The 11,423-nt window shown below is 38.0% G+C and overlaps 1 protein-coding gene across 1 annotated transcript in view; it reads left to right on the top strand.

The window, feature by feature from the left end:
- The first annotated feature begins 9,212 nt into the window (after nucleotides 1-9,212).
- The window catches only part of LOC106870659 (inactive pancreatic lipase-related protein 1), a 99,406-nt gene continuing 97,195 nt past the window's right edge, over nucleotides 9,213-11,423 (top strand). The window contains exon 1 of the mRNA XM_052970243.2: nucleotides 9,213-10,177. Within this exon, the coding sequence (XP_052826203.1) occupies nucleotides 10,114-10,177 (64 nt within the window). The 5' untranslated portion in view covers nucleotides 9,213-10,113. The remainder of the gene's footprint in view (nucleotides 10,178-11,423) is intronic.

Below are 11,423 nucleotides of genomic sequence, written 5' to 3'. Positions count from 1 at the left end.
ATAACGGGCGTTATCTCCGTCTGTCTGTTCGCCTGTCCGTCTGTCTGTTCGCCTGTCTGTCTGTCTGTTCGCCTGTCCGTCTGTCTGTTTATTCCCTCTTCACGGTCAGACAGCTGGAGCAATGGTCGCGATGTTTTTTCGGGATTACAAAGGAGTTAATCAGGAAGGTTTTTAGCGAAAAAATGTGAAAAAGTATGATTATTTAGTGGATATTGATACTAAGTCTTAGTTTAATTTTTTTGAAACCCTAAAGGTTCAGCTCGCGCATTCACAGCAAACAAGGCACAGGGCCAAACTTTAGACCGTGTAGGTATATTCTTACCCACTGCGATGTTTACACACGGCTAGTTATACGTCGCTATGAGTAGAGCAACGGACTCCAGGAATTTGAAAATTAGTGCCAACCAAACAGAAAATTTCGTCTTCAAAGAAGTTTTGTAATCAGATTGATATTATCGAAAGGAATATGATTCATAATTTAAGTAAGGAAATTTGTGAACTTTGAATGTATAAGAGTATAAACAAGCGTAAAATAGTGTAAACAACTAAAATCAAAGTATATCTACATAACATTTTTTTCCTAATACTTTTTACGTAGTGGTCGAAGGAAGCTCTGGCTTTCGTTAGGAGTGGTCCGCATAACCATTCATGATACAGAGGCTGGGAGCTTCTGTATCAGTTCGGTAGTGGATCCAAACACGTCATATTGTTGCAATAGAATGCTGTATCACCAACAATAATGATGAAGATTACCGAGTAATTATACCCAGTAATCTATCAAGTACATTTACACATTTCTCAATACATACTGCTGTTATAACTTCCCTCACTCATTTTATGCCTCCATCGTAGATGGGTAGATTTATTAGTGATAATAATAATAATAATGGTTTCAAATTTTGCCACAAGAACAGCAGTTTGGGGGGAGGGGATGAGTCGTTTACATTGACCCCCAGTGTTCAACTGGTACTTATTTTATCGACATATGAAAGATAAAGTCGACCTCGGTGAAATTTGAACTCAGATCGTAGCGGCGGGCGAAATACCGCTAAGCATTTCGTCCAGCGTGCTAACGATTCTGCCAACTCGCCTCTCTATATAATAATGATAATAATAATAATAATAATCCTTTCTACTGGAAGCACAAGGCCTCAAATCTGGGGGAAGAGATTAAGTCGATTACATCGATACCAGTGCATATCTGGTACTTATTTAATCGACTCCGAAAGGATGAACGGCAAAGTCGACCTCGGTGGAATTTGAACTCAGAACGTAGTGGCAGACGAAATACCGCTAAGTATTTCGCGTGCTAACGATTCTGCCAGCTCACCGCTCGGTAGTGATGTGAAAGCTCGTTATAAAAATAAAACTACTGAACAATAATAATAATAATAATAATAATAATAATAATAATAATAATAATAATAAGCACATACCCAAGACGCACAGAGCTGCGCTCGGTAGTGATGTGAAAGCTCGTTATAAAAATAAAACTACTGAACAATAATAATAATAATAATAATAATAAGTAAGTAAGTAGAATAGAAGCCTAGAAACAGGATAAGTTAGGAAACACAAGATGTAAGTCTTCTTTTAAGAAAAAAAATACTTAGTGAAAGAGAAATAGTTTGAGACAGTAATGGAGGTACTTAAGCAGCATATCATAGCAATAGCAAGTCAGCTTGCCAGGTATCAGAAAAAAATGAATTTGAACTCAGGACGTGACGTAAAGACGGAAAAAATACCGCTTAATATTTTGCTGGCGTACTAACGATTCTGCTTAACCATTAAAAAAACTATCCTTTCTACTACAGGCACAAGGCCTGAAATTTGGCGGGAGTAGGGATAGTCGATTACGCCGACTCCAGTTCTCAACTGGTACTTATTTTATCGAACCCGAAAGGTTGAAAGGCAAAGTTGACCTTGACGGAATTTGAACTCAGAACGAAAAGACAGACGAAATACCGCTAAGCATTTCTCCCGATGTGCTAACGATTCTACCAGTTCACTCCATTAATAATAATGCAATCCACACAACACATACCTCTTTTAATCACTACCTGACACAGGAGATATCTTAGCAGCATTTTAGGCCCCCCGGGCAAATCCATGCATTGGATATTTATTGATAGCAAGCCACAAGGGTGTGTAGAGGGCTCTGAATAGAGGTAATACCTTCGGCATCTGGCAGCTGCACCTTACCAGGGATGGTCAGATGAACAGGCATCTCTGGTCCTTATTCAACTCCTATTCTCTCACCTGATGTCTCCTAGCGCCTCACTCTGGTATCCCACTTCAACTGGCAGGCTGAAACAAGTGATGGGAAGGTGTTAACACTGCACCAGTAGGCGAAAGACTCCGGATGGGGTTTTCTAAGGAGTTATCGGTTTGGGCGGATTAAGCTGCCCAGGTCAACAGTCTTGTGGTCAGGGCCAAGGCGTGTCACAGATTTGAGGCATGCAGTTGTGGCCAACAGCTTGGAGAGGGAGTGGCCCTACCAGACTAACTTACCCGTAATGCATTAAGGATGTATCATGGGCAAATCGCACCCAGCCATCCGGGTTAACATCAAGTGTGGAGAGGCTTCACTTTTGCTGACTCACAGTAAGCAGTAGATAACCGAGAAAAGTGAGTCAACGACCACAGTCAGGGGATAGGAAGGAAAGGAAGAAGGAAACAAGCCACAACATACATAGATCTGAACTGGGGCCCTAGACCCGTGCGGCCACCGTCCGACACTAAAATACAAATTCCAGCACGCACTCTACATAATCACCATCCGATACACAGCCCACGCAATAAATGCTCTCCACCAGACATAGGCAACGTTTTCCGAGAGGCGGGCTGCGTGTAACGTGGTTAGTCATCAGGCGGCCCACATTATTAAAAACAAAAGAAAACAAAACAAAAAATATCCGTCTCGCGAGATTTCAGTTGTTTTTAAGGTGGTGCTCCAGCATAGCTGCAATCAAATGACTGAAACAAATAAAAGAATAAAAGAACTGTAATTTTTAGTTAGGCATGCCGTTCAGAAACCTTCGTGTTTACCAACGATAGCTCTGCACAATCACAACCTGACATTAAAAACGCAACTCATACGCATATACTCAACACAATGACCACTCAACACCGTAACTTGTTGTTGGCACTCCGTCGCTTACGACGACGAGGGTTCCAGTTGATCCGATCAACGGAACAGCCTGCTCGTGAAATTAACGTGCAAGTGGCTGAGCACTCCACAGACGCGTGTACCTTTAACGTAGTTCTCGGGGATATTCAGCGAGACACAGTGTGTGACAAGGCTGAGCCTTTGAATTACAGGCAGAACAGAAACAGGAAGTAAGAGTGAGAGAAAGTTGTGGTGAAAGAGTACAGCAGGGTTCGCCACCATCCCCTGCCGGAGCCTGGTGGAGCTTTAGGTGTTTTCGCTCAATAAACACTCACAACGCCCGGTCTGGGAATCGAAACCGCGATCCTATGACCGTGAGTCCGCTGCCTTAACCACTGGGCCATTGCGCCTCCACTCAACACCGTAACACATAACAACAATTGTGCAAATCACACGAAACGCAAACATCACCCCAATAAATAAATAAATAAATAACATAGCACACATTGCACATATTTCGCATAACAAAGAGACGAAATACTAAAATAACAACAAACAGGACACAAACTATATCTGACAGAAATATATAAAAATATATCTAAGAGAAATATATAAAAATACAGTTTCACATTCCCCAAAAGACATTGTTGCACAAACTTCAGATGTACGAAAATGCACCTGGTGGTAGAGCTGAAATTTGGTAAAACTTGTTGAAAGCTTGAGGAGAATAAAAACTGTTTTTTTATATCGACCACGGTAATGTATGAGTATGCGATACAGCAGGATAGATACCAGAACAATGGGTGGGAAAAGGAAGCGCGCTCTGAAATATTAGGTCAATAGTATAGTTAGGAGACCTTTTTGTTAAGGCCGGTCAGAGAGTGACCATTGGATTCGCACCTATAAAGCACTTAGCTGTATAGGCGCAGACCCAAATGAATCCGGTGTGTTGCCTATACAGCTAAGCGCTTTATAGGTGCGAAACCAATTGTCACTCTCTAACCGGCTATAACAATCAACCTTTTAAATACATACACACATACATACATACATGCACGCACGCACACACACACACACACACACACACACACACACACACACACACACACACACACACACACACACACAGACACACACACATATATGGTATAATTATAGACAGGGTAAACTTTAGCCATTTCTCCGCAGAATGAAAAAAATGATGAACAACCTTATCTTTTACTTGTTTCACTCATTAGATTGTAAACATGTCAGGGCACCACCTTACAGAAACTTACTTGAACGAATCCACTCCAGTACCTATCTTTTTTTGAGTCAGGTACTTATTCTATCGTGTCTTTTGCCGAACTGCTAAGTTACGGGGGTAAACATACTAACACCGGTGACGGGGACAAACACAAAGGCATACACACGCATATACTAATTTATAATTATATAATATAATTATATTAAAGGGTGAGGATAAACCCCACCAACACGCTAGAAATAGACGCCAAATGGCTCTAAAAACCACATCTATATTCCGTTAGTGCAGATCGTAAGCAGGCAGATGAAAAATGAATAAGATTTTTGAAAAAAGATGGTTAATTGCAGATCTATCTCCGGCTTAGGGGTGTAAAATCCCTTGCTGTCTTCAGTACAATATGCCAAAGTATATAGGTGCAAATATTTATACACACCCATACGAACAACGTACCTGCACGATTATATACATACATTTAAATGTACACATTAGTAAAAATCTAATTTTTTCTCATCTCAACCAGGTGCTTTTATTATCAAAAGGTTTTTTATTTCACGCTGATCACTTCATAGAATCATTAAAGTGGTTTTAGCCATAATTTTGTATAAAATATATATTTTTCTCCTAATAAATTACATTCGCTGCGAGATTATTTTGATAATAAAAGCACGTGGTTGAGATGAGAAGAAATTAGATTTTTACTAGTGTATACATGTAAATATATGTATATAATTGTGCAGATATGTAGTCCGTATGGGTGTGTATAAATATTTGCATTTATATACTTGGCATATTGTACTGAAGACAGCAATGGGTTTTAGAACCCAAAGCCAGAAATCGATCTACAATTAACCATCTAGTTTCAAAAATCTTCTTTTCGCTTACAACTTGTGCTAACGGAGTAAAGATGTGGTTTCTAGAGCCATTTGGCGTCTATTTCTAGCGTGTTGATAGGGTTTAAAATAATTATAAATTAGTGTGAATTGTTACCTACATGGTTTTTATCTCGCGCTGGCCACTTGATAAAATCATTAAAGTGGTTTTATACTTAATTTTGTATATACGTGCGTGCGTGTGTGCGTGAGTGTGTGTGTGTGTGTGGGGGTGTCTGTGTTTGTGGGTGTGTGCGCGCGCGCTTGTGTGCGCGCGTGTATGAATGAGAAAAGGAGAAAATGGAGAAATTGACATACAGACATCAGTTTATTCAAAGATAGTCAAATCCACACAATGGAATTCCTGTCCTACAGTCGTTTCTACATCCAATTGGTTCAATTACAAAAATTAAATTAAATTAATTTAATTTGAATTTTCATATTAGTTAATTGGGTATTATGTCAGGGAAGGATTTTCCCAAAAGGGAGTTACATTTCATCGTGTTGGTTGATCTACGACAGATTCAGATGTGTCTGAGTCTGAGTCTGACATCTGAGTCTGACATCTGAGTCTGACATCTGAGTCTGACATCTGAGTCTGACATCTGAGTCTGACATCTGAGTCTGACATCTGAGTCTGTCGTAGGTCAACCAACACGATGAAATGTAACTCCCTTTTGGGAAAAATTCTTCCCGACAAAATACCCAATTAACCAATATGAAAATTGAAATTAAATTAATTTGATTTAATTTCTGTAATTGAACCATTTGGATATCGAAACGACTGTAGGACAGGAATTCCATTGTGTGGATTTGAATATCATTGAATAAACTGATGTCTGCATGTCAATTTCTCCATTTTCTTCCTTTTCTCTTTCATAAATATTTTAAATACCTATATATATATCAATGCCATTCTAATATATTTAGTTTTCACTGAACACGTGTATAAACCGGATAACTAGGATGCTAGCATCTCTTAAGGGATTATAGGTTCTTCACACACACACACACACACATGTATAGTCATAAATGACAGACAAATGCTTAGATGAATTTTTATTTAATGATAAAAATTCCAAACATTCGTAAATACATACATACGCTTTCTCTTTCCTCCTCCTATTCTGTATATATATATATATATATATATACATATATATATATATATATATATATATATATATATATATATATATATATATATATATATATATATATATATATATATATATATATATTATTATTATTATTATTATTATTATTATATGTATTTATTTTCTCCAAGTAAAAAAATAACTCGGATAAAATAAATTGGTTAATAGGTACCGGGGTAGCAATATTCGATTATAACGTCTTACGTTTAAGCTGGTTCTCATACTTTTCCCTGAGGAGAAGTTTACATTTTTAACATCGCCGATTCCTATGGATCGCATAAATTGTAATTCTTCGAAACATATGTCGGAATAAAAGTATGCAGTTATAATATGCGTTTACTCCATTCTTTAAATTCATATATATATATAAAGAGTACTCAAATACCAGAGGTAGAGTAATATGCTTTATTCAAAAGCAGCAGAAATATAACAAAAAACTGTTACTCGGAGTTTCACGTTCCCGTTCATCGAACAGTTTTGTTAGAAATGGGAGAGAAATGACGATGCAATCAAAACTAATATAAACATTTTTAATTTTTAATTTTTATATTAGTTTTTATTGCATCGTCCTTTTTCTCCCATTTCTAACAAAACTTTCCGATGAACGAGAACGTGAAACTCCGAGTAATAGGTTTTTGTTATATTTCTGCTGCTTTTAAACAAAGTATATATATATATATATATATATATATATATATATATATATATATATATATATATATATATATATATGTGTGTGTGTGTGTGTGTGTGTGTGTTTGTGTGTATGTGTGTGCGTAAATGAAATGGGTTATATTTGGATCAAAAGAAGCAAAAAGAAATATTTGGAAAAAAATTGAATAAGGTAGATCAACTGAAGATATTTAGACACCAATTGTATCATGCGCTAAACAGAAAACCATGCAAATCTTAGACTACCCTGATTATGAAAGACAAATACCCCAACCCATCTATGGTCTCGGGCCTAAAGTCTTTCAGCCTTGCCAAAATCACCACTCTCACCTCGTCTTCGAGTAATTCTACTGGATAATAACACCTATCTCCTCCTTTATGCTTTATCTTCCGGTGTTACTTGAATAAGTTAGAGAATACGTAGCCAAGGAGGGAAAATTCCTGTCTTTGTCGCTCGACAGCGAAAGACCGCCAGCCCTTCTTTGTCGAAAGGGAGGCGGAAGATTGACCTTTACGGTAGACTCATAAAAAACTTCTTACCTAGGTACATACCCCGTACTTTTTAAGGGTGCAGATTTGTCGACTAAGGACTTGATTAGAAATTATTTTATTGAACTCAGAAGCATGACCTGTGGGAAAGGTGTTTGCGAGCACATCGGTCCGGGGCCCAGAAAGCAAAGTAGGAGTCTGAAGATCCAAGAAGAAGTTTCGTGAATTTTTAATGACAGGGAAGAGGTCCCAATCACTTCCGAGGTGAGACCCGAGAGTAACCTTTTTTTGTTATGAAAAATTTTCTCATGGTGGCCTTGCTGGTTTTACCATACCCCCACGGCAATATAAGACAAAGGGATGGGGACTCTTCGAAATGGCCTAAAGAATCGAGGATAGAAGGGTAGCTCCTCTGACCCTTTACTTTCTCAAAGACACCATGACAGGCTGGAAGGAAGTTGCGGAGGTTGGAAACTTCATCCGAATATTTGTAACAGAGCAGATACCACTAAAAAACACCTGAGGACCAGATAGTGATGTTAAAATAGGTGACAGATTGAAACTGCCATCAAGGAATTTAAAATGCAAGGGGCTGGATAAGCACCACAAGGTATTTCATCCAACCCCCCAACAAGTCTTGTAACAGAGTAAACTCCTCTCGACCAAGGACCAAGGAATGGTGTTAAACCAGGCAGCAGTTTGGAATTACCACTCAGTAACTCAGTACGCAAACACCACCAGGTATCTCGATCGATCCCTAAAAAATTCTTCCAATCTACCTTCCTAGATGAACTAACTTTATTTCATCGGCCTCAAAAAGATGAAGAGTAAGGATTTTGTACCGCAAGGTGTTTTGTACCGCAAGGTGTTTTGTACCGCAAGGTATTTTGTTCCAACAAAATACCCTACCAATATAGTAGCTACATTTCCCTTAAATGATATACTAGTGTCTGGAAAAAGGAAGGAAACCGGTACACTCTAAATGATGTAGTCCTGGATAGACTGTACCATAAAACAAGGACAAGACGATCATGGTAAGAATGTCTTTGATTATAGATCTGTTCAGTCAGGGCTGACCGGGGCTAAACCACCACCACCACCACCACCAACACCACCTCCACCACCACCACCACCACCACCACCACCACCACCACCACCACTACAGCAACAACATCCGCAACGTCAACTGTAACAAAGAAGCCTCTATGTGGATGCTCTATCAGCTAAAAATATCAATCAGTTCTCCCTCAAATCGCATTCAACCGTCCCAAATACCATCTACCAAAAAGGTTTTTTTTTAAGGCAGGATGGTCGTGCTTGGAATACAAGTGATGCAGTGCTTACCTGGTGCTAAACAACAATAACAACTGCCACAAAAGAGAATCAGGCCAGCGGAGGAAATTATTCAACGAATGAACTTCAGTGAAGAATCATTAGCTCGATATGCTAGAAATAACAACCAAATCTCACTCATCTAACACTCTTAATGTTTAAAAAAAAAAGAAAGGACACAATGTAGTCATAGCTGTAGTCGTGTTTCAAAGCATAAAAGTGGGTTGATCACGGTTGGAATATCTTTAGTCAAAAGTTTCCTGGATTATGACTGACCTGGGGTTAAACAACAACAACAGCAGCAGCAGCAGCAGTAGCAGCAGCAACAACGACTATCTGTGTGTATCCGCAAGAATTTTTGAAGTTGCCACTGTTTTCAAATATGGTTGTAACAAATCATTTGCCCATACACACACACACACACACACACACACACACACACACACACACACACACACACACACGCACACACTTTATAGGTCTTCCACACAGAAACAGCCACCTACATACATACACACAGAGCAGCAACGAAGATAGTCTGACACGCGCACACACACACACATACAAACACACGTTCATATACAACCACACACTTATAAACTCGCACATACACACACACACACATACACACACATCCCACAGCTTTACGTACCACATAGACAGAACGTCACAACATACACACAGACACACAAATACACACACACACACACTTATACACTTACAATCTCTTAAACTACATGCACAGTTACTCACTGTATCGTACACCAGTTATACACGCACACGTTCGTGCCGCTCGTACACACATATATATATTAAGCAGATAGAGTTAGCTCCCCACTTCTCTTACACACAAAAAAACCATACACATAGTTACAACAATAGCCACAGAAACAGTTAACTACATACATTATACACTGTAACATAGTCAACAGCAAACACACACAGATATTGAGATACACAAGCACACAAAGCAAACTGGGCAGCTTAGTCAGTCAGAGAAGGATACACATACACGCGCGCGGACACACAAACATAAGCTGACACACACATAAGCTGACACACACATAAGCTGACACACACACACACAGAGTCAACCACTCGTACACAACCAATTAGCCACACACCGCTACTATATTATATAGTAAAACACAAGCACACGCAAACAGCCACACAGATCGAGTTGCCAGTGAAGTTTTATTTTCTCGCTCCTTTTGTTAAGTTGTGCTCGGTGCTGTAAGGATGTTCCAACTTCTCTCTATAGCTGCTACCTTATTATCTTTCTTCTTAGCTGCTCTTGAATCAGGTAACATCAAACTTACAATATACATTTTGTTTTTACACTCTTATTTATTACACATGTACCACACATATTTCACACTGGATTCATTCAGACTTTTTTTTGTTACGTGTCTGTAATAGTAACTGAAAATTGTTTAAATATTAATGTTGTACCGATTGGCTTACCGTTTGTGTATTTCACATGATTACTAACAATATTATTCAAAAAAATCATAATCCATCATCACCATTATCATTATTATTATTATCATTATTTTTATTATTATTATTATTATCATTATTATTATTATTATTATTATTATTATTATTATTATTATTATTATTATTATTGCCTTTTTAAAAAAAGAATTGTTAGTCGCGTTTACACGCCAAACCCCCAAAACAACACATTCACACACATACACACACACACACACACACACACACACACACACACACACACACACACACACATTCTCTGTATTGTCTTGTGCTGTCCATAATGTTTTTCTTAATGTAAACCCGTGTAGTTAATAAATAATAATAATAATAATAATAATCATAATAATAATAATAATAATAATAATAATAATAATAATAATATTGTATCTGTGTGTGTTTGTGTATTTGTGTGAGTGTGTATGCATGCATGTATGTATGCATGTATGTATATATGCTTGTATGTATATAAGCACATATACATATACGCATACATGCAGTTCTATATATAGGTCTAAGTCTATCGATTTATCTGTCTCTACGGCTAGGTGTGTCTATATGCATTATGTATGTATGTATGTATGTATGTATGTTTATGCGGTATATGTTTTGTTTTATATTGCATTCTATCTCGTATTTAGTAGATGCATACGCTGTATGTATGCGTATATATATATATATGTGTGTGTGTGTGTGTGTGTGTATACCTCGTATATACATATAGATACACATACACACATACATACACACATATACATACACATATATAATAATTTTTATACTGCTTTGCATTTTGTATTTCATGCATGCATACCAGGGCGTATGTATGTATGTATGTATGTATGTATGTATGTGTATACATCGCTGTTATGCACACACTTTCACATATATGCATTGTATTGTATTGCCATATTTGTGTCAATGGAGCCTTCCCCCCTCCTCCTTCCCCGGTTGTGAAACCAATGAAACAATTCATTGCTATTGGTGAGGTCGAATCACCAGACACAGACTTGCCTCCCCTTATGTTACGAGTTCAAATAACGCCGGCGCGA

This window comes from Octopus bimaculoides, chromosome 8 (genome assembly GCF_046866305.1).
Source record: "Octopus bimaculoides isolate indiv1 chromosome 8, ASM4686630v1, whole genome shotgun sequence".
In the NCBI taxonomy this organism is placed as follows: Eukaryota; Metazoa; Mollusca; class Cephalopoda; order Octopoda; family Octopodidae; genus Octopus; species Octopus bimaculoides.
Note: the sequence above shows the minus strand (reverse complement) of the source record. Positions and strands in the feature narration are given on the sequence as shown.